Below are 26,837 nucleotides of genomic sequence, written 5' to 3' on the forward strand. Positions count from 1 at the left end.
AGAAGTGCATTTTGGGACTTGTGGTTTTCACGCAAATATTTTCGCGAAATCAGGCCCCTAGTTTGCGGATTTAGTCGGGTTGGAAGAGGGAAGCCCCTCCCCGATCCCGCCTTTTGTCCACGTTTCACTAGCGCTTGGCGAAGCCGGCTCTCCTCCAGCCCCCGTCCGTTCCGGGTCCCCATTGGCCCTTATCCTGAGCGTCATTGGGCCCCACCCGGAAGTAGCGTTGGGGAAGGCGGTTTCCTAGACTACGCCACCGGAAAGCTGGGGGAGGGGTTCCTGGGGCTGTTGAGAGTGGAGGGCGGCGGCGCTGGCGCTGGGCGACCGGCTCCGCTGGCTTTGGGAAACAGTTCGGTGTCCGGCGCACGCTTATCCTCTCCGCATCCGCCCTTCCCGGCGACCCCAAGGCCCGGCTCCCCCAGGTCTACCTCCAACCCCCAGCCCGGCTATGTGTCCCTCCGGCCGGGTGTAGCTGTTGCGCGTGCGCGGGACCGGCCGGCCGGGCCATGAGCGGAGCCGGCGGCGGCGGCGAAGGCGGCGGTCCGGGCTGCGGGTCCCCTGCCGCCTGGCGGGCGGGATGGAGCCTGGTGGCTACGGCCGCCCTGTGCCTGGTCTCCTCCGCCTCCGTGCTGGCGGCCGGAGCCGCACCCATGAGTAAGGAGGAGAAGCAGAGGCTCGGGTAAGGCTCCGCCCTGGGGGCCGGGGACGCTGTCCTCTGGAGCTTTTGGGACGCCTCAGGGATTCCTCGGGGGTCGCGGCTGCGAGCAGCCCCGGGGCGTCGCCCGGGCCCTCTGGCCGGTGCGGGTGGGGGAGGAGGTGACGGATCAGGTGGCCGCTGGCACTCTCGGAAAGCGGCCGGGGGGAGGAAAGAAAGAGATAGGGGAGGGCTCCCTCGGGGACGTGGAGCAGTGCGGGGTCTCTGGCCGGACCTCCAGGACTGCGGGTACGTGGGTCCCTTCTGAAGCCGGGTGTTTCTGCCTAAGGGAAACAAGTTCTTAAGGTGCGAAATGCTGCTCATCTCTGGTCAGGCAATCCTGGTCGCACCTGTTAGGAGATCGCGCTGTCGACGTTAGCGCTGCCCGAGATCTTCGGCTAGCCGGTTGCCGGGGATAGCCCCGACTTCGGAAAACGGACTCTCAAAAGTCTGGTTATGAACCCTTCCCCAACAAGCGGCTTCATAGATTGTCACTTTCTCAGACTCCTTCCCACCCAATTATCCTTTTGAAAGAAATATTCCCTTGAGGGTTCTAGGAACTAAAGAGATCTCTCTGTACAGGGAGTAGCTGATGGGCAGTTTGGAAGCCTGGATACTCCTTTAATTTTACAGAATAGATATTCTTTCTCCCCCACTTTAAGAGGCAAAATATATCAAAGGTTAGCTCAAGTCTTATTGGATCACTTTTACGCTTTACGAAAAGTAAGACTTTCATTTCAGAAACGTTCTACTAAGGTTTCTTTTTCTTTTTCTTTGATCTGATGTTTTAAATAACGTTCTTTAAGTGTAGGATCGTTCAGCAGAAGGGCTTGTCAGTGATATAATACTAAACGTTTTTGTTGTTTTATCTCAAGTTTTGTAATTCCTTAAGAAATCCAAGTCACATCAGTTCACTGTTATGCTGTATTCATCCTGCCTTATCTTATGTAGCATACAAATATAAGATTGCATAACTAGTCCTGGAGACACACTTTATTTCATTTCTTTAAATGCCAGTAATAGTGCATAATTAGTTTATATGGTGTTTTAAGAGAAAAAATGATCATCCTACATCCAGATGACGGAGACACGAATCCTCATGAATATTATTGCGAAAAGTTACTTCAATTCATAGGTTGGTGTTAAATACAGTGATTCATCTTTTTATGTGTAGACTCCTTGAAACACCTGTGTAAATGTCATCTTTTGACATTAATGGAAGTGTAAATCTGTTCTATCTCTGTAATGAATTTGGCAAGTGATTTACCAACAGGGAAACTTTTATTTATAAAAATGATTTTTAGAACATAGGAGATTTAAATTTAAATGCATGGGAGTTGGATGAGGGAGCACTGGATTATAAATTAGGGCATCTGGGTTCTAACCCTGTCTTTGCTAATGATTAGCTGTATGACCTTGAAAGTTAGCATTGAATTGTGGGAAAAAGCAGTTTTTGGAGTCAGAAAACCTGTTATCAAATTCTACCTTTGTCACTTGCTGCCTTTGTAATCTTGCAAGTCACTTAACTCCTGGGCACTTTTCTTACCCTTATCTGTAAAATGAGGGGATTGTATTAGATGACCTTTAAGACACCTTTAATCTCTAAATCTAGGATCATATGATCCTATATCCCCCTGCGGGGCCCCTCCCTCCCCCCTCGCACTCCCCACTCCCTCTCAAGGTAGCAACCAAACCATCTCTTCATCCAGTGTGACTCTTGGCCATATTGTAGTATAAATCCTCCGATGGGAATTTTATCTATACTTTTGATGTTTTGGAGTTGTCCATTTGGTATCATTTACATCCCTCCCTCATTCTTGCTGTGTGACTGACACACTTTTCCCCAGAATTTTCTGATAAATTCCTTTGTATTGTTCCTTCTGCATATTTCTTCCTTAATAATGTTTTGTGGTTTACTCATTGTCACTATCTTTCCATTGCATTGATCTTTAACTTGAATTATTTGGAGAATGTGATACAATGTTATTTTTTAAAAGATGGAGCTTTTGCTTTCTGGGTGAAGCTTGAGTTTATTAAATACTACCTATTGGAAGTTTTTTTTCTGACAGATTTTTAGCAATTTTTTTTCATTGATTGGGTTGAGAAAAGGAAGTTTTTATATTCCTTTCTTGGTGTCAGTGATATCACTGATATCAATCACTACTACCTGTCTAAAATTCTTGTAAAAAAGAATGATTCTAAATCAATAGTATAAGGGAATAAAAAAGGATTCTTAAAACACTTAATTTCTATTAAACAAAATATAATAAAGTTTATAAATGATCCCAACATATCAGTGAGTTTTTTTATATCAGAAAATACTTGGTGAATATTAAAATTGTTTGCTTTATTTAACTTTTAGTGAACTCAAAATTTAATTTGTTCATCTCACAGATCAAAAAATGATTATATTGGTTATTATAGCCTAATCTCTAAATCAGAGTTTTTTGGTTTGCCAACCTTATCATTACCAATGGTTAAGCATCTGAAAGGAGCACTTAATTTCATGTCAGTACAATGTAAAGAAAAAAAGATTTATCTGGCTCTTTCCATTAGTTATTTCCATACCTTTGAAGGTGGGTACTTTAATTAGAAGTGTTTTCTAAGGATAAGTTATTAATGTTCTGGCACTGTGCTAAATGGTGAGGTTACAAAGAAGGCAATAAAGACAGAATCTGCTCCCAATATACTTACATTCAATGGGGGAGAACATCATGTAAACAACTTAGAGAGTAAATAGAAGGAATTCTAAAAGGGAAGATATTTAACTTTAGAGAGGACTGGGAACAATATCCTCTTGGAAAAGGTAGGATTTGAGCAGATTATTGAAGCCAGGGAACATAAAAGATCCAACTTAAGGGGCAGAGCATTCCAGGCTTGAGAAATGGCTGGTGACAGGGAAAGCGTATTTTGTTTGAGGAATTATAATTAGGCTAGGATTTACTGGACTGTACAATTTGTGCATGAGAGTGAGGGGCCAAGATATATAAAGGCTTTAAATAGCAAATAAAGTATATATTTGATTCTGGAAGATAATAGGAAATCACTCAAGTTTCTTGAAGGAGAGAGAGGGTTCACCTGTTAGCCATGTTATTAAAAAATAACATGGCATTTTAAGTAGGGCATGGATTGGAATGAGGATAGACTTATCTATAGACTAAGCAAGAAGTAATGAGAGTTCCTTGTGGTTGTATGAATTTAGAAGAGATAGAAAAAATGATGAAGGTATAAGCAATGAGATTTGACAACAGATGGGATGTTGAGAGAGTGAGAAGTTGAGGATGACATTGATGTTGTAAGCCTGGGTGACTAGGAAAATAGGGTTGTGGTATCCTCAACAGTAGTAGGGAACTTGAGAAGAGGCAAGGATTTAGAGAAAAGAGAATGTTTTCTGTATTGGAAAATTTGAGTTTGAGATGCTTTCAGAACATCCCATTTGAGAAGTTCAAGGGTGAGTTGGTGCTGTGGGCCTAAAGCTCAGAAGAGATACCAAGGCTAGATATATAAAGATCTGGAAATTTCTATTTATGCAGTTCATAAAGATTGATAGTTGAACTCATTGCTGCTGATGAGATCAGCAATCCAGGTAGATAGAAAAGGCTTAGGACAGAACTTTGTAAGACACTTAAAGTTAGTGACTGGTATATGGGTGAAGAAATTTCAAGAGAGATCAAGAAGTGGTTGGATAGGTATGAAGAGAACTATGCCATGAAAAGAGAGAAAATCTAGGGGAAGGTGACAAGTGTCAGGAAGGATGTTTGAGAAATAACCATTTGGGCAATTAAAAGATTAATTAATATTGGAGAGGACAATTTTATCCAAATGATGGAGTTAAAAAGCTAGATTAGTGAAGGTTTAGAAGAGATTGACAGGGGAGGAAGTGATCATTTTATGTGATTGTTATAAATATATTGAATGTCCTTGATAAGAAGTGATATAAAATGTTACACCTATACCAGGTATAAATGACAGTACCTTCTTGGTACTCATAATATTGAGGTAAATGAAATATAGAAACTTTGGCAGTCTTTATCCTGTCTGTGACTTAACTAATTTTTTAGACAAAACACAGATCCCTTCAATACTTGCATTTCATTTTAGTGGTGGAAATAATATATTTTATTTGATTAACAGCTATTTAGAGGAAGACCATTTAATGAATTACTCAAAATATGATGAGATATACATATATATACACATATAGTCCTTAATTTCATTAATTTTGGAGAAAAGCTAGAGTATTGATAGTAACATACTCTTGTATTTTTAAAAAAATTATTTATATTTTTATTAGAGAGTTGAAATTGAAGCTGAATTTTTATAAGTACAATTTTTTTTCTCTGTCCCTCAATTAAAAAGGTAAATAATTCTAAAAGATACTTTTTCTTCTGTTATTTTTTTCTTCTTGTAACAGATAAGTGACATAATTCCTTTAAGTTTTTCTTAAAGTACTAAAATTAAAAAAAAAAATTGAGTGGTGGCATGATTCATTAGGAAGACATTGGACTAAGAATGGGAATATCTGGAATTTCTGCGACATTGAGCAAATCTTCCCTCTGGGTTCTGGTTTTCTTTTCTGTAGAAAATAAGGCTTGGACTATAGCATTTCCCAAATTAATTGAACTGTAGAACATTTTTAGGTTTTTAGATTTTGTTAAAACCCATAAATGGTTGTCTGGGAGAATGGAATATAGCTGGGATAAATGTGAGAGCAGAGAAATTAAAAAAAAAAAAAAAGCTGAACTCCAGTATATATATATTTTAAATGTGTTGCATAATTTTATGTCAATAAGATCAAAACTTTTTTTCTAGATCCTATATCCACATTGTATGGAACACCAGAGTTTGGCACAGTAGGTACATGTAGAAAAACTAGGCTAGATAATTGCTTTTTCTCCTTTGGGTAACAAAATTATGTGATTTTTATGAAATAGTTCAGGAGAACCTTTATTGTTTTGGGGAATATATATTGGAGACTTGATTGTATCAAAATACTGCCTGCCTTATTTTTGCCTGTCTTTGTTTATTTTCCTTATAGCTAAATTAAACAAATATTTTGTTTGTTTTATTGGGGAACAGTATAATTTCTGGTAATTTTCTGAAAGATTTTTTTAAATAAAAAATGAATGTTAACCTGATTACTCACTATTCCTCTCCATTTTGTACTTTTAAAAATAGGAATCAAGTGCTGGAAATGTTTGATCATGCTTATGGTAATTATATGGTAAGTGAAATATTTGTTTTCATATATCTTGTAAGCTTTTTGGAAGGAAAACTGTTCAAAGTTAGTGATAGAGCTGAATTATATAACACTTAAATGAAATTTTATTATTTTCACATACACAGAGTAACTTAAAACAGACTAATGAAATAAGATGTTTAGAGAATCTTTATGAATAGAAAAAAATAATAGTCAATGTATTCATGTAAAAATATAGCTAATTATGTATATTGGACTTTTTCTAAATTATGTTTCTAAAATGTTTAAAATGTAGTCATTTAAAAAGAATTGCACATCTTTTCCATAGATTAACCAACTTAATGTGATCATTTAATGTGGTTAAACCAGCCCCTGTCTAAATTGCCATCATTAGTAGACCCTGGACATTTTATTGTTTTTATAAATGTATTTGTTTTGTTACTAATGATTGAAGGTGATAATTCTTTTTCAGTGGCAACTATTTGTATTAATTAATATAAAAATCTTGGGATTGAAAAAAGTCAATATGAATATAAATGGGAAGAGATGATCTTCAGATTTATACTTGAGAATACTTTTAGTATGTGTTTTCCTTTGCATTGTGAAGGATTTAATTTGCTTTTACAGTTATCTCTAAATATATACATGTGTTTTTGGGAAAAGAATTTGGTGTGATACCATATTGACCCATCACAGAGTTGGTTTAGGTTTATTTTGACTTGAAAGCTTCTTAATTTGTTTCGCTTGGTCTTTGTCAGCTAAACATTAACCAAAAATAGGATTGTGTATCTGTTTGAATGTGCTAATATATATAGGTTTTGTGAAAGTGGATTTGGATATTTTTCACCTATCTTTCTCCCAGGTCCTAAACTCTGATGGTACAGATTGAGTGTTCAGTAAATATCTTTTGCTCTTTGATAATAAGCAGTTTGATTTGGGCAAGGAAGAAGCATATTTTAAATACTTTTTTACTTTTTAAAATACTTTTAACAGCTTTCAAGTAATTTTTTGAGCCTGTCAATCTTTTATTTCTCCCTCTGTTCATTGTGGGCAATCTGTGGCTGATTACCTGGGCTGACAAAGAACATAGCATAAGATTTAAATCAGATTTAAGATTGAAGCCTATCTTTGTTGCTGACTCTATATGTGAACTTGGAAAAAATTAACCTTTTCAGATCTCAGTTTCCTTATCTATAAAATGAGGATATTGGACTAGAATAATACTTAAAGCTTTTTCTAACTCCTAGATGATGTTCTAGCTATCCTATTTTTTTCACAGCTCCACTCAGCCAGTTTAAGTAGTCTCTAATAGGAAGTTTAACATTTCAACCAACAAACTGATAAAACCCAAGCAACTAATTACAATTTAAATAAGCTAGTATGGTCATTCATTTCCCTTCCTTAATGTTGATTTATAAATGAAATTTGATCATTTATGTAACCTATCCTAATTAGTTTAGAAACTCACAGTTCCAATGATTAAGACATTGAGTATCAAAATAATTATGCTTATTTTATAAAATGACTGTATTTAGTTGATCTCCCCATAGCCAGCTAATAATTAGAAAATACATCAATCTTGACCATCAAATCACCTAAAATTATAGTGTTCTCTTGTACTATTTTAAGATTCTCATTTGTTACACTAGATTTCAACTTAGTATAACTATTAAAATTGACAGTTTTTTAACATATGTTTGGAAGGACTCTGGAGTTCATTCATGTTCCCAGAAATTCTTTCCATCAATGTAGTGTAAAAATCTGGTTATATTATGTGTGATAATTGTTCTCCAACAGCATCATTTTAAGGAAGTATTTCATATAAACTGACTTAGAACATTAAAGTGGAATTTGGAAATTTTGGTATATGTAGGTCCTCATTAGTTCTTAAACTTAAATAATTTGCTTTGTAAGTGTGAAAAACAAAACAAAACAAAATGTTTTATAGTAGTTATTGACTTTCTTTTCCTAGATTTTAGTTCTATCCGCCATAGGACATGATTATCTTTTTGGCTACTGTAACCATTAAAATTTTTTTTCATTAGGCTTGAAACATATTGTATACAGTGTTAAACTTTAGTACATTTATTTATTGTTGTAGATTAAATTTCTGCCTTACATAAAATAGGAGGTTTTTTTGGAGGGGATGGTTATATATTTAAAAGATATTTGCCAGGAGAAATAATATCTTGTGATAGAAGATTACTTGGGTTTGTAAGTATAAAGCTGTCAGAATGGAAGCTTGATACATTATATAAATATGCAAGTTACTTTTTCAATAAGGATTGTTGGAGTGGTTATGTGTTTTTATAAACTGTGGTTTTGAGGTTTCAGTTTTCATCTTTTGCACCTGTTTAGCAGAAAGCACCCCTGTGATAAATTTTGCAACGTTTTAATGAAAACTTGGTCATTATTCCTTTAATTTAGAAAATTAAGCCTGAAGTGAAGGGAACTACTTTATATTGTGAAAATAAATATTTCCCCTTTCCTCTCCCCTCCCCCCTCTGTCTGCAAATTTCAGAGATACTAAGATTTATTGAAATATTGAAAAACATTTGGAGTAAGCCTATCCATTAAGCCAGGCTAAAATATTTAATTTTAAGGATTTGAAGGTCTTGATTGTCCTTCAATTTAAATGCTTCTCTTCACTCCTGAAACATACAGTGATATGCTGTATCACTCTTAAAGGAATGATGCTTGTCATCTGCAGGAAGAGCATCGTGTGTGTGTGTGTGTGTGTGTGTGTGTGTGTGTGTGTGTGTGTGTATGTGTGTGTGCATGCGCATTCTCATACTTATAGTGTGAATATGAATGATGAATAGTAGAGTACTATAGTAATCCTAGTAGTGAAAAAGGAAAAAATAAATATTGGAGTTCAATCAGTAGCTTCAAGAAGTTGCCAAAAAGTATCTTAGTATTGTTGAATGAATTCTCTCATTTGATTTTAGAAGGCGTTATATAATATCACCGTTTGGAATAGCTATATTTCAACGTTGACAGCTAGTTGCTGTTGTTTTCAACATTTTCATGTTCATGTCATTTTCAGTTGTGTACTACTGTCTGTGGTCCCATTTGGGCTTTTCTTGGCAAAGATACAGGAGTGGTTTGCCATTTCCTTGTCTAGCTCATTTTATACATGAGGAAACTGAATTAAGTAACTTGCTTTGGGTCGCACAGTTAGTAAATGTTTGAATTCGAATTTGAACTCGGCATTTCCTGCCTCCAGGTCCAACATACTATCAACAACCCACCCCAGTCCAGATGCCTTAGGAACAGTTATCGTAACACCAGTTAAATTCTGCTGTTAAAATGCCTGAAGTTCTTGTGAGCAGGGAGGAAGAACAGCTACTGTATGTTGCATGAGTATAAACATTTAAAATATGTTACTAAAATTTATATAGGTTTTATATTTTTTATAACAACTTTTAAAAATTGACTATCATTATTATAAAATAAATTCTTTGACTTTCATTTGCTTTTGGTGCAGGCTTTAAAAAGAACCTGATTATTCGTTGTACTCTGATTTCAGTGGTGCAGAGCAGAACTATTTACCTTCTTATTCTGTCCCATCCTTAATCCTTCCCCCAGTAGATTTAGACATGAATGTGGAGACTACTATATTTATTACTTGCAATCAGGCGTGTGTGCTATCCAAATTTATACAGAACTCTTCAATCAGCTGTTTTATTTCTGACTGAAAAGTAATGTATTTTATCCACATTGCATCATGATGAAATTAAGTAACCTTTTCCTTTCTCCAGATGTAGGAATGCTTTGGTAGGAGGAAGTATATTACTTCAAATAGTCTGAATGTTTAGCAACCTAATAAGGATGTTTACTTGCCACGTATGCAGTGGAATTAAAACAAGTCAAGCTTTTTTGTATGGTTAACTTGATGAGAAGATAATACTTTTATCCCTCATCATGACAAGAGGAAAAGAATATTTTTTTAACAGCAAATTCAGAAGTTAGTTATTTCATTTTGTGATAGTTTAACATTATTTATGCTTTTTCTTACCTGGGTAATGTTAAGATTTGCATTTGATATTTACTTTTTTGGCACTTCGTTGATGCCTTTTTTTTTTCTTTCTTTCTTTCTTTCTTTTTTTTTTTTTTTGTTAGTAGATTGGATTGTAAGGAATTATTTACAAGTAAAATTTACAGAGTTTAAAGGTATAGTAAGATGGGATTTGGGGCCCAATGTGAGGAAAAATCTAACATGGGCAGCTGTCTTGGAATGGGATGAATTCCCTTTTGCTGAAAATCTTTAGGTAGCTGTTTGGATAACTATTTGATATGTTGTAAAAAGGATTTGATTCTAATCCACTTATGGGTTGATTGCTTGCCTTTGGGGCTTCCATTCCATTTTGAAATTCTGTGAGTATGAAATTGTTAAAGCAAATTATGAATTTGTTAATTGCTTTGCAATTACAGCAAAACTTCAGGTACTTGCCATCCCTCATAGCTACAGTATAATATCTCAGTGCCTGGTTTTTGATCTTTTTCCTGTATTTCTTTTTTAACTTCCCATTGCAGGGATTCTGCTGTTTTCTAAGGCTTAATCTCTTAAATTCTTGGATTTCCTGAGTACATCTTCTTATTAAACAATGTTATCCCTTTTGTCCATTCTTTTTCTTTCAAATTTGCTTTTCTGTGTGTTATATTTGGTATCCCTTCTCTCTTCCTATAGAATATTAGCCACTTGGAAACAGGAACTTTTTTTTTTCCTTTGTATCCCTTTGTTTAACAGTATGTCAGCATCTAGTGTTGCTTAGTAAATGTTTTGGAATTGGATTATGGATTTGAATTTTCATTTTTGTGAAAGTTTTATGCAGCTCTCAAAGTGCAGTAGTAACTTGGAAAAAGTTGATTTCTTTGTAGTCTTTGCTTTTTGAATGTTTATATATAATGGTTAAAATTTGAGAAATTAAGGGAATGAAAAATGATGATCACTGTGGAAAAGGTATAGTTTGTCTTTAATAGGTTCTGGGAAGTAACAGGTAAAAGACATGCACGTTGATGAGTGCAGGGAACCCTCTTACTCTAAACTTTGTGGCTCCCTAGTACCTGTCTAGATAGGGTTTCATATTAGGGATACTTGATAAATGTTTGTTGACTGAGCAGTATTGTCATAGTTACACATTTACAATTTAGCAGCTGCATTACGTAGTAAAACTAACAAATTATAAGGTACTTGGAGGAAAGGAGTGTTTTTCTTTTAGTTTTCCTTTTATACAATGGCATTTTAAAAACATATATTGGGGTAAAAATCTTTATCAAATGTGTTATATTTTTCCCTATGTGAAACAGGCATATGATTACATGGCTTGATAAGATTGTTTCTTATAGCTCAGGAATCTTCATTCTGTTAGTTAAGAACATCATTCCCTAAAAAACAGCTCAGTCCTTAGCATCCTAGTCTGTGCTGGCTGTTCCTTCTGTCACACCTCTCAACATTTGTGTTAGGGGGAAGTGCTAATATCACTAACCTGCTGTTTCCAGACCTCCTGCTGCCCTCTGTATCCAGGAACTACTCCACTTTTCAAGTTAACTTCATCTGTTTATATCACCCTGTCTAGATCCTTCTTGTTGTCATCTGCTGATCTTACTAGCTGGTGAGTTCAGCGTCTAGCACACCTTGTGTCTTCTCTGTGCCAGCCTCCACTCATGTCCTTGGTAGATTTTGTTTGTTTTGTTTTTTTAAGTGACATTTATTTTAGAACACTTTAAAATCTTGACCTTAGATCAAACCAAAATCTAGACTGTTTCACTTCCAAGCTAATGAATTCTGAAATTCTCTTTGATCACAACTCCTGTCTTTCTGTCTTCCCTACTGCCCTTCTCTTAAACCTGTTTTTTATTTTCTCTCTGACTTTATGCCTTTAGATCTCTAAAGCCCTTGATTTTCTCCTACCCCAGCTTTCTTGTTGTGGCTTTACTTTCTTAGCCTTAAATTTAGCAACTAATTAAGTGATGGGTCCTTTCTCTTCTGCTCATGTTGTTGGACACTGTTGGAAGAAGTCATGAAGTTCTTTATAGAGTACATCATAAATTCATGTTATCTATGGGTTCCTACTATCTATGATTGGTTATATGATATTCTCTTAACCTTAAATGACTATGCTATGGTCCTTTAATGTGTCTTCATTTTCTAGTTTTCAATACCCTAACTTTGTCCCTTCTCCATCCTCTATCAGCATATGATTTTAACTCCTATTTTATAGAGGATTTGGGGACAACCATTTGTGAGTTCTTGTAGCTCTCCTCTTTTGTATCTGTCTTTACCTGTTCTTTCTTACTTTCCTCTAATCTCAGAGAATAATGAGACTTTTCTTGCCTTTCCCTTCTGCTCATGTCTTTGATCTTACTTTGCTGTTGTCTAAAAGGTGCTTGTTCCATTGACCATTTTACTCAGATCTCTTATCCTTAAAAGTAAATTCATTTTTCCTACCATTTCTTCTAGCTGTTTTAGCTGTATTTCATCTCTTTAATTACTAAATTCCTAGAAAGAGTAGTTTACGTTTGCTGCCTCTACATCTAGTTTTGGATTGGTACAAATTAGGAATTTTATTATTCACATATTCTTTTGGGCTGGAGCCAGTTATATATTACTACATAATTATAACAATGAATAGTGTGAATTTGAATAGATGTGACAACTATTAACTCCTCAGCTGATTTCTATCTGAATTTCTACCTGCTGTTCTAGTGATCTTCACTCAAAGGTTACCAAGGAACTCAATTTTTAAATCTAGTGGCTTTGTGCTAGTCCTCATGAGCTCATCCTTTATGTAGCTTTCAACACTGTAGATCTCCTTTTGGATAGTTTCCTTATAAAGCAACTTGGTTGTCTTCTTGATTGTCTTATTGTAAATTCTTAGGTTCTTTTACTATTATCTTTTTTTCCATTCCCTATGTTCCTAAGCTCTGTCCTGGGTTGGAGTTACCTTGAATCATCTTATTGTTGAGAAGAACCAAGTCTTTCATAGTTGATTATCACATAATCTTATTCTTACTGTGTATAATGTTCTCTTGGTTCTTCTCACTTCATTCAGCATCAGTTCATGTAAATCTTTTCTGAAATCATTTATATTTCATCATTTCTTATAGAACAATAATATTTTATTTCAGAGAATTCCATTCTTTAGGCTGGCCATTTAATGTCTATCCTAGGACAAGTTATTGTAGGGTGCAATGTAAAGAATGCTGGATGGAGTCCAACTCTCCCACTTGCAATATGGCTAATTTTGCACAGATCACTTCCAAAGCTACCAGCTTGTGTGATCCTGGGAACTTACAGAGCCTTAGTTTCTTCATCTTTATATGAGGGAAGAAGTTGTATCTTTAATAGTTTTGAAAAATTGCTTGTCTGAAGTGAAAAATGTTGGCAAGAGTATAAAATGTGAGCCATGTTATTATCTTAATGTTTTGTAGAATTCTAACATATTTATCAGTGTCTGCAAAAAATAAAATTATCATCTCATATTTGTATTGTCCAGTATTGATTTTTTTTCCTTGTAGTAAGGTTCTGTATGAGGAATTGTGTGCTGTCCTTTAAATCAAGAGCTAAAAAAGCAAGCCAGGGATCAACATAGATTGCCATGTCTTCCTGGCTCTTTTGTGGGGGTGTCTAATTTTCTGGTCATCATCATATAACAGGGAAAGAGACCAAAAAATAAAATAGGTCATGTGGAGAAGCTGCTATGGAAATATTTTTTTCCTTCCTTGAAAACTAACACTTGAGACTTGTTTTGGGGGGAAACAAAGTATTTCAATGAATAAAGGCATTTTTTATATGCTAAATGCTAGGAATAGGCATAAAGAAATGAAAAAAAATCTGGGAGTTTGCATGCTAATGAGGAAACTAATATATTTCTGGGAGTAATGAAGGGAGTACCCAAGTGAGATGATCATAGAAAAGTCCATTGATGTTCCTTAGAGCAGTGGTAATAGTATTATCAAATCAGATTGATTCCTGAACTCAGGACAAATTGTAGACTTTTGAGGGATAGGGAAGTAAGGGGTTAGAAAGAATGCCAAAATTAGGTTAATAACTAAGTAGCATCTTAAGCATGATATGGTCTGATGGTCTTAGGAAACATAAACATTGGGTAGTTGAATTTACTTACACTGGTTTAGAATTTATGTAGTTGAATTTACTCTCTGATTAAGATAATTTGGTTCAGAGCAAGAGTTAAGTTGAGCAAATGAAGTTCACTTAGGAACTGGGGACATTTTTCTGGTAGTCTGGTATGGATATGGTGTTGTAAGTTTGGGCACGAACAGAGTAGATGATAGAGGGGGTATGTGGCTATATTTGATATCTAATATGCCAGTTCAAATTCCTTATTTTATAGAAATAGTACCTTTAAAAAAAAAAGAAAGAAAGAAATAATAGCTTTGATTGTTTCCAGATTAAATGTATTTAAACATTGGATAGGTTGCACTAGTGACATGGTGTGTTCTCTGTTTTAGTTTTCTAAATAATTCAGTTGACTTTTCTTACAGGAACATGCTTACCCAGCTGATGAACTCATGCCCTTAACTTGCCGGGGTCGTGTTAGAGGTCAGGAGCCAAGTCGGGGTGATGTTGATGATGCATTAGGAAAGTGAGTATTTGTATAAGTTTTATTTGTACCCAAAGCTTAGATCACTTTTAGGAACTTTGCAAAATGTTTGATTTTTCAGGTCAACTTTTGACATCTTACTAAATTTAAATAGAAGTCCATGAATGATGTATTTTGAAATATTAAATCTTGTGATTGGTGTGACGATAACAGATCATTGTTCTTAGGTGATGCAAGATATGCTTAAAATATCCTTAAATGATTTTATGAATATAATATTTTTCATTTCTTGCCATGTTTTTGGGAAAACGGTAAAGCTTCAGTTATGTTTTTATTTTATATAACTATTAATTAGATTACTTAGCTAATGTATAGTTTGAATAGCAGCCTTTAAAAACAGTACCTATGTAACCATGGGATGGATTTGAACCAGATTCAAAGTCAAAATGTTAGTTGTTATATTGGATAGAAAACAGCATGAGCATTTTACTAAATGATCTTTAATAAATCAAATTGTTGCATTATTAACCTATCATAAACTAAAATTGTTATTATAAAGCATTATTAATACTGTTATATTTAAGTTATTTGCTTTCCACAAGTAAAATGAAAGATAGTTCTCCTTATCTTTTTGTGGGTTCTCTAGCAAATAAGCCCTTGAAAGATGCATGCACACTGTAATAAGTGCACTTGGTTTCCACTTTAAATTATCTTTCCCAATGGAAAGAAACAAACTGGAGAGAATAAAATTAGTGCTGAAGTTTTTTAGGATGAATAAGCATACTGTGTATGTAAAGCCAGAGTTTTTAGAAATAGGTATACTAATATTTAAAAATACAACCCAAGACTTACTTTTGATAGGTGAATAACAGAAACTTTTGCATTTGCTTCTCAAATGTTGTCATACTTTGAGTTCATTGTGTTTTTTTTTTAATTAATTAGACAGATATTTTGTATTTGTGTTTTGTTTCTTTTGGTTTGTTTTGTTCCTTCTTACTAGGAGCAAGAATCAGGAATTGGATTGATCTACAATGATTGAGGACAAAATACTCAAGAAAAAAATTTTCTATTTGTAATAGGTCAATGCAGTTGATTAAATGATAGGAATCCAAATTCTCAAAATACTAGTTAAAATGAGGTATAATAAACTTCTATTTGATTGGGTCACAAATGGGCTGTTCTAATTAATCAAATATTCTGGTAAATATTTTATACCTACCCTCACAGATGATGAATATTCGTAGAATTAGAATATGTCTGGGTAATTTTACACTTTAATTTCACTGGCAATTTAATCTTTCTCAAAGCATTTTATGGTCTTACATTGATTTTGGGCTTATCTTTATTAACATCAGTTATCATTATATAAAAGGTGACTACAAAAGTACTGGTTATGAGAGAGTGCTGGTATATAAAATGCCAGATAACAAAGAGTCTACTGTATATGGATAAGACATTCAGGATTCTAATTTTCTATATCTGGTTATACTTGTTTCTTAGATTTTCCCTGACACTGATTGATACTTTGGACACTCTTGTGGTAGGTTTGATCCTTCCTGGATTTTTTTTCATTCTATAAATTTCATATATACATATATATATATATGTGCATTAAAGTATTATAAAGATAGAGATGATAAAGTAATTAGCAGAGAGTAGCACTGAGGACTGAACTTGAATTTCCATACTTAGTCTCTTGGATCTTTGTTTCTAAGTAAATCTTTTATTTTAGTATCCCCATAATTGGATAAGATATCCATCAATCTCTAATGTCCCTTGAAGTTATTCAGAATATTGAAGAGATATTCAGCTACTTTTGTGTATGATTTAATTTAAACATATGGTGTTACATTGTCAGGAAACACAGATTTTTTTGCTCGTCATGTAAGAAAATAATTTTAGCCCCTGCTTTAGTTGTTTCTATCCAGAAGTCACTCTTCCTGGTGATAATGAAAAATGATAAAATTATCAATCTTTTTAAAGTAATATATTTATGCTGTTCTCCCTTCTCCCCACTAAATCAGACTTCTTCAAAGTTAAATCTTTTTTATCTTTTGGGCCAGTCCTATTATTTCATTGCTATAGGGAACTTTCCTGTGAAGAAACTCTGTTTACTCATTTTGTAGTCTTAGAGATGCCTGGGTTGATGAAAAACTAAATGACTTTTCTTGTGTCATATGAATCAGTGTGTGTCAGAGAGGAAACATGGAGTTAAAAAGACCTGGGTTCAAGACTAATGTTCGCCAGATTCTCACCTTTTGGTGTTTGGTGTTTGTTTATTAGCAGTTAGATACATAAGTAAGAGTTTTTAGTTTTTTAAGATAGAGAAAATGACAGAATTTTTCAATTCTGTATCTCGTGGAATAACGTTAAATTCTCCTTTTCCATCTCTGAGAGAGCTCAAGTAATAATACTTTTTTCCTTAAAACATTTTTAAAAATAAGTTTTCCCAAATTCATTATTTTTCTCCCTGAACAGATTTTCTAAGTTTATTTTCCCACCCTAGAAGAAAGTCTGATATAAAAATTGTTTTTAAGTTTTGGTGGAGAAGGATTTGAAACTGGAGGAGTAAGATTAAATTTCACATGCTGAAATTATCAAATGTTAACATTAATATTTAGATTGCTCTTCTTAGTTCGTGCCCTGTATAAAAATGGGAAAAATTTAAGACCTGCATTGTTAAATTTCAGGTTTCATCGTTTTAGATTTGATGAGATTTTTTTTTCTTTTGAGATAATGTTCCATATAGTGACTAAAAAAAAAATTCTGGGATGATTGTTGAAATTATTGCTTTGGGGTTTCTTTAACTTATTACATCTCCACTTTTTTCTCCTGAGCCTAATTCTAATCTAATTAGGTCTTTAGATGCTCAATTTGAATAGTTTTATAAAATATGTAAACAGGAGTGGTAATCCTTCTTCCTAGTTTCAGTAGTCTTTGAGGATACTTCTTTTGTAGAGGAGAATAAATTTTGCAAAGAATATCTCAAAAGATATGAATTGTCACTGTGGGTGGAACGGAACAGATTCTCCTTTGGTAGGATAAAAATTGATAAGACTGTGATGAGTAGGATTAGCAACAGAGGGGAGTTAAGATAGTAAGTCTCATGTATATCTTTTCTCTGATTATTGGTGAAAATCTCATCTCTACTATATTTCCCTGTTTTACATGCCCTCTAATCATATCCTCGCCATATCCTAATGAGTTTTCAGAAATACTAGCTTGAAGTATCATGTACGCTCTGTTCAAAAATCTCATTCTAACTCCACCACCCGCCCTCCCCCCTTCTAAATAGTTTCCTCAAAAAATTGTTGAGCCTCTCCAGAAACTGGTTAATCAGATTTCTTAATTCTCAGTGGTAGGAAGCATTCCTGAATAATAACAAATAATTACTCGTGGACATCATACAATGTCATGTTGCCATTGGAATTCAGCTTCCTCATCTGTAAAAAGGGGTTTTGACTAAATAATCGCTAGAGTTTTATTAAATTTTAAACTTTGGTGACCTTTAGAGAATCAGGGATATATAGGCACCCATCTTCAAGCAGTGTCAGGGGGAAAGTCTAAGATAGCAAGCAACATAACGTTTTTCAAATTGTTATAAAAAAATTCATTTAAAAAGTAGGGTTTGAATCTTCTGTTATTTTTATCCTGAGACAAAATGTAGACCACTTTGTAGTTGTTAAATGTCCTAACTCCATGTTTGTGTTCTTTTTTTTTAAATAGTTGTAAAATGAAGACTCTAAAATCTATTGAAAGCCTCTCTTTTAACCATGTGGTGTTGGTTGTTTAATTTTCAGGAAAGCAGTTTAATTTTTAAAGAAATATTTGGTTTTATAACATTTTGACAGAATGTAAGCACTAACAATTCTAGTTTACCTTGACTTTAATTTGTGACTTTTTAAAAAATATATTAAATATTGGAAAATGATTATCTGGATAGAATTTATCAACTTTGAAGCTATACACAACCTGAAAGCTTTTACTTTGGTCATTTCACTGTTTGTTAAGTAGGTCTAGTAGTTTATTAAGTAGCACTAAAACTGATGCAGTTTTAACTGAATGATTCTGTGCTAGTAGAATTTTTAACTTAGACTCTATGCTTAAGGTTACTATGAAATTAGCATTAAGAAATAATGAGGACACTTTTTTCCCTGTCTAGTGTTTGCTTTTATTGAAAACATCATAGGAGGATAACTGAAAATAAAATAACATGGGCTAGAGGAGATAGAATCTGAGGAGATAGCTTTGGGAAAACCAGTGTTCTAAAAAGGGCTAAAATAGAACATCAAAGCTTCTTAATAAAAAAGTCAAAATTAAAGTTTAGTTCAATATATGTCTTTAATCGATCAAAATCTCAAAGCATTTTGTGCTTGAGACCGACAGTCATCAAATATATTAACAAGTCTCAAAATATGATTAATTTGGGTTTCTTTGCTTGGCTCATTCCTCCCTCTTCCCCCCTTCCTCCTCCAGATTTACTTTGCTTTTAATATTAATTGAGTAAGATGTCACTCTCTTTACTAGTTTTTTCTAGGAAAATTAAAATTTTAAAATGTCTGAATTAAAACACTTCAAGGATTTACAAAGCTATTGGTGTGTGTACTTTATCCATCAGTATAAATTGCAGCCTGTTAATTTATTAGTAGATTTTCTTCAGGTGTTTTACTAAGAGCTGGGGGGTGGGGGGTGTCATTTAGTGACTAACTCATCAGTCTCAGTGATCAGGCCCTTATATGACAGACTTCCAGCTGGGCCTGGGCCCTTTTTAATTTATAGGATGTGCTGCCTATATGTAGAAATGTGCTTTTCTAGCATAACCTTTTGAAACTCAGACATCAGTTTATGTAATGATGCATCAGAGTAACACTAATCACCCCTCACATTTTTGTAATATTTCAAAGTGCTTTTCCTCACAAAGGTTCTATGAAATAAGCTGTAAAAGTATAGATAAGGAAACTGAGGCTCAAGGTTAAGGGCAGACAATGACTTGTTCAAAATTATGTAGCCAGTAAGTGTTTAGATAATGGATCCATGTGCTCTAAAGACCAGTATTTTTTCCTGCTATATGAAATTGACTTGCTATTCCTAGCATTAGGATTTGCGCAAGAAAACTAAAACTAAAATAATGAAAAAGATACTTTAAAAGAAAATTAGGACCAAAGATTTAAATGTGAAGACAAGTAGAGCAGAAAAAAGTAGGCTGCTTATATAATGTTAGAAAGCCCTACCAAAGCCTATACTGAGGAACCAAGAAAATACTCATTCCAGCCAGTATTCCTTAACCTTTTTTACACAATTATTCTTACCAAGGAGTGATGAAAGCAAAAACTGTAGGATTTAGGATCCAGAAATGTTTCCTCATGCAGATTGCTGATGACCTTCTTGTGAAAAAGGTCCTCTCTGCTGATGGTGAGAGAATGACTTATTTTTTATAAGGCATATGTTGAACAAACATTGTTAAAAAATTGGGGGTGGAGTATTGAAAATCCATCACTCAGTGGCAAGTTTTTAATTGTATATTTTAAGTTCTACTGATATTTTCAGTGTTCCTGGAAAACCCAAGTTTAAGGAAATCATAACATATCAGTAGGTTTTGTTTTTTGCTTGGTCAGATGCTATCCCCCTTTAACCTCAATCATGTCATGTTCTTATAAAGAATCTAAGCATGTTAGCATATGTTCATGTCTGGTATGGTGCACTACACACAGATGCCTACAGGTTTTTAAATTGTTGGCTTTTTAAAGATTCCTATTTTAGTAACTTATTTGGAATGCTTTAATCTGCAATTTGTTGAAAAAGTTTTTATTTTCCTAGGTATTAAATAAAACTAAAGAATTTGAAGAAGCTGTGAGAAAAGTTGTAAGAGATGTTAATTTGGATAATGATATAGTTGTATCAGTTTTTGAAACTAACATCAGAGTCCTTGGGTAAGTGTATTTATTATAAGTTAAAGCTGTGAACTTGTATCACAAAAACTTAGGACATGAAATTAATAGTTAACAATTTTTTATGGTTAGAAAATAAGGCACTTGATTAGGTTAAAATGATAGGGCTTTTTAAAAAATTCTGAGTTATAAAGGCTTCATTCACATTTCAAATTGGAGCATTCACAAAGAGCAAAAAGACTTTGATTTGTGATTATAACCATATTTTACAAGAAAAAAAATTTTCATATCCTTTTTGGGTGGACAGGAAGTTGAGCATTATTCTTTTGAGTCACGTTTCACTCATTTAAACCACTATCATAAATTGCTATCAGGAACACCATATTCCAGTATTAAGCACTACAATATGAATATGAATCATCTATCATTAGTTTTGTGGCTAAGCTGTGATTTAGTGGGAAAATAATATTTGCTCTTTTAAGTGCCACAAATTCATTTTATAGTTTTAAAAAATAAGATAACTCAGTTTATTCTTAAAGTTATATTGATTTCCAACCATAAGCAACTCTTTGTAGAATAATCTACTTATAAAAAAATTTAGAGTATGTATCTCAGTTATAAACAGATTTAAGTGCTCATTGTATATTTAAAACATGTTTTCCTTGAAGAGATTAGGAAATAACTAGAAAACACTGTCTGCTTCTAATTATTTTGTGATTATGATTGTTATTGTAATCTAATCTATATCCTTTTGCCAGAGATATAGAGTGAATCTGACCTAAAATCTAGTTATCCTTTAATGAAGGTTTTCAGTGTAGTTACAGAAACTCCTGTGGCTCATTAGTCCATTTATATTTTACGGCAAATTCTTAATTTACTGTTGTTATGATTTACTCTAGGATTGATAAGAATATAAACAGTAACAAAATTAAAAACTACTTAGTTTTTATATCTTAGTATTTGATTAAGAATTTTAAAACTCTTCACAAATGGATCTTATCAGGTCTGACTTATAAAATGTGACACATCGTGATTTGCCATACAGTGATTAAGTGATCAGAGTGAGTTAAACAACTGAACGATTCATTCTTTCTTTTCCTGTTCTATAACTGGTTATTCTTGTTAACTTTTGTAATACTCCAAACTTTATAGAGACATTCATTGATTTTATGATTAAAGCAATTTATAAAATGTGGATGTTTCTTATATGTAATTTTAGGGGTCTCTTAGGTGGACACTCAGTGGCTATCATGCTGAAGGAGAAAGGCGAACACATGCAGTGGTACAATAATGAACTTCTCCAAATGGCTAAGCAATTGGGTTATAAGCTTTTACCTGCTTTCAATACCACAAGTGGCCTTCCTTATCCAAGAGTAAGTCATTTTGAAGAGCAAAGTAGTCATTACATACTTCTTTTGCTACCTTATATGGGGAATGTTTTTTGATTGTATCTTTCTCAATTCATGTAGAAACAGTATTTAGAGTGAATGTTGATACTATAAGTTATAATGACATTTTTTCATTTAATTTACATGTAAGTGGTTATAATTTAATCTAAATCTTTCATGTGAAATCATATAACATACAGAATATTCTCCAACAGGCAGTTACTGGGAATGTCACACGAGAGCCCAGAAAAGAAGTCAAGAGTTGGAGATATAGTTTTGGGAACCATTAGCTTAGAGGTGATAGTCAAAGTCATTAGAATGGATAAAGTTTCTAGGAAAGATAATATAGAAAGAAGGTCTAAGGATGAAATATGTTATAAACTGGCATTGAGGTAATAGTTGGAAGTCAAATCTGTATGGTGCTTTTGAAGGAAGAGAATACGGAGTAGCAAAACATTGAAACAGGTAATTTTTATTTTGGAGGCATTGGAAGATGTGCCAGAGAAGTGAAAAAGGAAAAGAACCAGAATAGTGAAACATAAAAGAACTCAAGGAAATAGAAGATTCCTGGATGGGAGGGTAGTTAGAAGTATCAGATGCTAAAGAGAAAATAGGAGGGGGCCTTTGGGTATGTTTATTATACCATCATTTTACTGATCCTTGAGGAAGGCTCTTCAGGCTACACAAATATGGAGGAGGGGACTTGGGAAAGTGGGTAATAAAGAGTGATGAAGGGTAGAGGCTTGTAGTAGTATGGACCACTAATTTCAGAATTTTGACATTTAAGAGAGAAATATTTTTTGACAACAGGATCTGAAGGTTTTGTTGCTTGATGCAGAAGGGAAAGAACATTGGAGAGGTGCTTTCTCACCTCATAAGTTAATGGGACCACCATCCTTTTCAACAATTAGACTTATAATTTGGATGCCATTTTTACTCTATTCTTTCCTTTCCTTTCCTTTCCCTCTCTCTTCCCCATATTTAATCAATCAAACCTTATATGTCTGTCTCTCTAGGGGCTCTCAGATATTTACCGATATCTACCTCTTTGAGGTAGTGGGTAGAGTGCTGGACTTTTAGTAAGGATTACTCAAGTTCAAATCCTGCCTCTGATTCTTAAGTTACAAGAAACTAAGTGACTATGGACAAGTTACTTAATTTCTTAAAAGTACCAAATTTCCTAATCTATAAAATGAGGAATCATAATATCTGCCTACCTAACCTTACTGGGTTGTTTTATGGCTTAAATAAAATAATGTATAGAAATTACTTTAATCTTTAAAAATGCCATATAAAATGCCAATCATTATTCTCTTCCCAGTGTTCACAGCTAAATTAGGAGGTTATTACTTAATGTCTCAGCTATGACTGTATTCTTGATTATTCCTTTGGATTCATTCTAAATAACAGCAATGCCAGATTTAATTCATCATGTTGCTTCTTTGTTTAAAAAAAAAAAATCTTCAGTGGTTTTTTGTCTACAGTTCTACTCCCTGTTTCTTTCTGTCACAGTCCTTCTGTTCCAACCTTGCTGGTTTATTTGTTACTTGCCAAATGTCTTTTGCTTACCCATCATTGTGCCCTTGGTTACACTTTTCATACTGCTTCTCTCCATCTATCCAAGTTCTCTTTCAGAGACCAGATCAAATTGTCTTCTTTGAAGTTTTCTATAATTGGAAATGGGAAATTGAAGAATTTTGAAATTGTGTGTGGGTAGGAATGGGGAGAATGGGGGACTTTTTTGAAATAAAAAATTGATGAAGAATTGAAATATTCAATATTTCTTTAAAAATTAAATTTAATTAATTTTGTTAATTTCATAAGTATCAATAAGTGTCAGCTGTTTGCAGGGCATTGTGATAGGCACTAGGGATAAAAGGGTGAAAAATGACTTTTTTCTCAAGGAATTTATTGAAAAATAAAAATGAAATGATTAAATTTGTAGGTGTGGTCAGAGTGATCTGAGAGATGTAATTGGTAGAGATCACTTACATACATTCCTGAGGGAAATTAGAGAATACTTAACTAAGGAGGTGGTAGCACCTGTGTGGAACCTTGTCCTCTGGTAGACATGGTAGGAGTGGAGACTCATCCTTATTGAATTTTTACAACATAAAACTCAGAAGGAAGAGAGGAAGAAATGAGATCAGAAAATAATATTTGTCCACTTTGCTGGTAGAGTGTAGAGACACATTGTTGGAGACCTTAAATACCAGAGGAAGGAATATATACCTTATTAAGTGAGGGGGGATTGTTGGAGGGAGAGTTTTTTAAAATAGGAAACTGATCTGATTTGACCATTGTATTAAGATTACCTTGGCAGTGGTGTGAAGGATGGGTAGAAGAGGGGAGAAACTTGGAGGCAAAAAAAACAATTAGGAAACTATTGTACTAGTCTAGGCTTTTCACTATAGGCATAAATGAAGATAAGTAACACTATAAGTGAAAAGGAGAAGACAGATTTTGAGCTAAAATTAACAGGCTTTGGCAGTTGGTTGAATATCTGTAGAGAAAATGGTCAAGAATGACTCCCAACAGCGGGTTCTTAGCCTGACATTTCTGTAGGTACATGGATTTGGATGAGAAAACAATTACATCTTCACTTTTACTAGCTTCTTGCTGGAATTTAGCATTTTATCCAATTATCAATGTAGGCAGCAAACATTCTGAAAAGTGGTTCATTGGTTTCACCAGATTGCCAAAGGCGTCCATGACATTATAAAGAGTTAAGAGCTCCAACATTAGAGTTGGCTGGGAGAATGGTGGTACCATCAACAGAAATGAGGAAGCTAGGAGAAGGAACAGATTCTAGAGAGAGAAGAATTAACTTGTTGAATTTGAGCTTCTTGTGAGTCACTATGGAGGAAAATGACTAGCATACAATTGGAAATGAGGTCAAGAAAGGAAATACTTGAAAATGATCTGTATAGAGATAATAGTCAAGTCCATGATGCTTCTTTAGACTACCCAGGAAAAAAGAATAAAGAGAAGAGGAAAGCTCAGGACAGAGTTTTCTTGGGTGTTGAGAGGAAAATGCTTATTCTTAAGAATCAAGAGGAAGAAGAGGAGTGCCAGGAGTGAAGAGTAATCAAGGAAAAGAGGGAACCTGGTCAACAGTATTTTATAGTCAACAAATTCTGTAGAAAAGTCAAGGGAAAGGAAGAACTAAGAATGTTAGATTTATTAAGTAGGAGATCATTGCAGACCTTGGAGAAAGAGCCGTGGCCTTATGCAAGGTAGTAGGGATGGAATCCACTTTGTGGAGGTCAAAGAGGGAATAGATAGCGAAAGAATGGATTGTGAGGGAGTGGAGACATTAACTATTTTCTAGAAGCTTGACAGTAAAGAGAGAATGATAGCTTGAAGCGTGGGTTGCAGGAGCAAAGGAAAGTAGTTTTCTTTTGTTTATTTTTAGTGTTGGGAGATTTCAATGTAGAAAGTGGGGGAGGAGCCAGTAGCAAAGAAGGAATTGAAGATGATCTAAGGGATGGGATGCTCAGTGGAGCAAGGCACTTGTTACATGGAAGGAATAGTCCCAAAGACTTGTGTGGAGGGCTTAGCAAGGAGGAGGAACAATTTCATCTTTGAGATCCAAGGGAAGGGGCTGGGGTGGTGGTGTAGTCGTGGTGGGGTTGCTATATCACTTATTTAAGTGTAATTTATTCCAACAGTATTGATAACTTTACTAATTAAATCTACTTTTAAATGTTTTTAGTTTTTGTTACAAATGGAGCTACAAGCTGCTGAATTTTAAGGAGTCTAGCATCTCTTAGCTTTTGCCAGTTTATGAGAAGCAGGCAAAGATTTGAGAACAGAAGAAACCCATCAACATTAATAGGAAAGTAAAGAAAGTTGTTATGTTTTCTGGACTTAAGTGGCCTCCGGTATGTCATGCAGAAAGCAATCATTTTCAAAAAAGAAGCTGAGGGAAAAAAAAGGAGAAAAAGAACTCCAATATGCTTTGAATACAACTTTTGCTACATGGAATGTTGTCTAATCAGTCTCATTTGGAAATTTCGTTTGACATTATTTGCAGATAATGTTTTTTATTCATAATAAATTGTAATATGGGAATGTTCTTTGCATGGTAGAGGTTGGTCTCACCATTTTACTGGGAGGTGGGAGCACATAGTGATCAGCTCATGAGTGGTGGTATGCATGGATTTTGTGACTGGGCCCTCCCAGTTATTTCATGGCCACAAATAGTATAGGTGCTTTTTTTCCTTTATGAAATATGGGCTTTTCAGAAGTTTAGTTATGAAGCATTGGAACACATCTAAATAGAGCTTGTTTTTTAAATTCAGATTATATTTAAACTTTTATATCCACAAAGAAGTGTATTTCCTTTTAATTCCGTTGTGATTCTTAGTCTTGAAGCCAAGAGGAGCCAAGTTCTAATTTGCCTCTTCTTGAGATCTTATGCCTCTAGTTTGAACCTTTTAGTCAAGTTGGGCAATCAGCCCTCATATTTCTATTCTTGACAAGAACAAAAGGATGCTACTGTCAGGCTCTCCTCCATTCTAAGTTCTTGGAGGCATAGTCAAGAAAACAAGTACTGACTAACCTCTAGATGGAAGCAAATCAGGCATTTAATCTTTCTGGTTTCTTGGGTGAAAATCACAGTGCTTCCTGGGGTCAGAAATGCATTTTGGTTTTGTTTCATTAATTTTAATGAACTGAAATTGTAAATAGTTCTGCATACAGATTGGTCCTCTCTTTCTGTTCCCTTTCGTACCCCTCTGCTTTCCTCTCCTGACCTAGGAAAGTTCCCTCCTCCTTTGAGCTTTAGAAAATATAAAATGCTTTTGGCATATTGGTTATTGCCTTGTAATATTAGTTGTCTCTGTGTATCTGTGTCAGATTTTGAAATTTTCCAAGCATGAGAACCGTGTCTTAGTTTTTGATTTGTGCCCTCTAGTCAGTAGATAGCTAATTGTAGTTAAAAAAAAAAAAAACCTCAAACCCCCAAAACTCAGTTAATTGGAATGTTTGGGGAAATAAGATATTACTCCTAATTAAATTTCATAGCTAATGATCAGTCAAAAAAATTTAAACTTGCATTTTTTTTCTAAATTGTACAAATGAGCTTTGCTACTTTAG

At 34.4% G+C, this 26,837-nt stretch overlaps 1 protein-coding gene across 2 annotated transcripts in view; it reads left to right on the forward strand.

Annotated features, from left to right (window-relative positions):
• The first annotated feature begins 265 nt into the window (after positions 1-265).
• The window catches only part of EDEM3 (ER degradation enhancing alpha-mannosidase like protein 3), a 55,983-nt gene continuing 29,411 nt past the window's right edge, over positions 266-26,837 (forward strand). For both annotated transcript variants that reach the window (XM_051998785.1, XM_051998786.1), the window contains exons 1-6: positions 266-679; positions 5,873-5,918; positions 14,403-14,503; positions 15,962-16,001; positions 20,279-20,391; positions 21,569-21,722. In XM_051998785.1, coding sequence (XP_051854745.1) covers positions 507-679; positions 5,873-5,918; positions 14,403-14,503; positions 15,962-16,001; positions 20,279-20,391; positions 21,569-21,722 — 627 coding nt within the window. In that variant the 5' untranslated portion in view covers positions 266-506. The remainder of the gene's footprint in view (positions 680-5,872; positions 5,919-14,402; positions 14,504-15,961; positions 16,002-20,278; positions 20,392-21,568; positions 21,723-26,837) is intronic.

This window comes from Antechinus flavipes, chromosome 4, assembly GCF_016432865.1.
Source record: "Antechinus flavipes isolate AdamAnt ecotype Samford, QLD, Australia chromosome 4, AdamAnt_v2, whole genome shotgun sequence".
Lineage (NCBI taxonomy): Eukaryota > Metazoa > Chordata > Mammalia > Dasyuromorphia > Dasyuridae > Antechinus > Antechinus flavipes.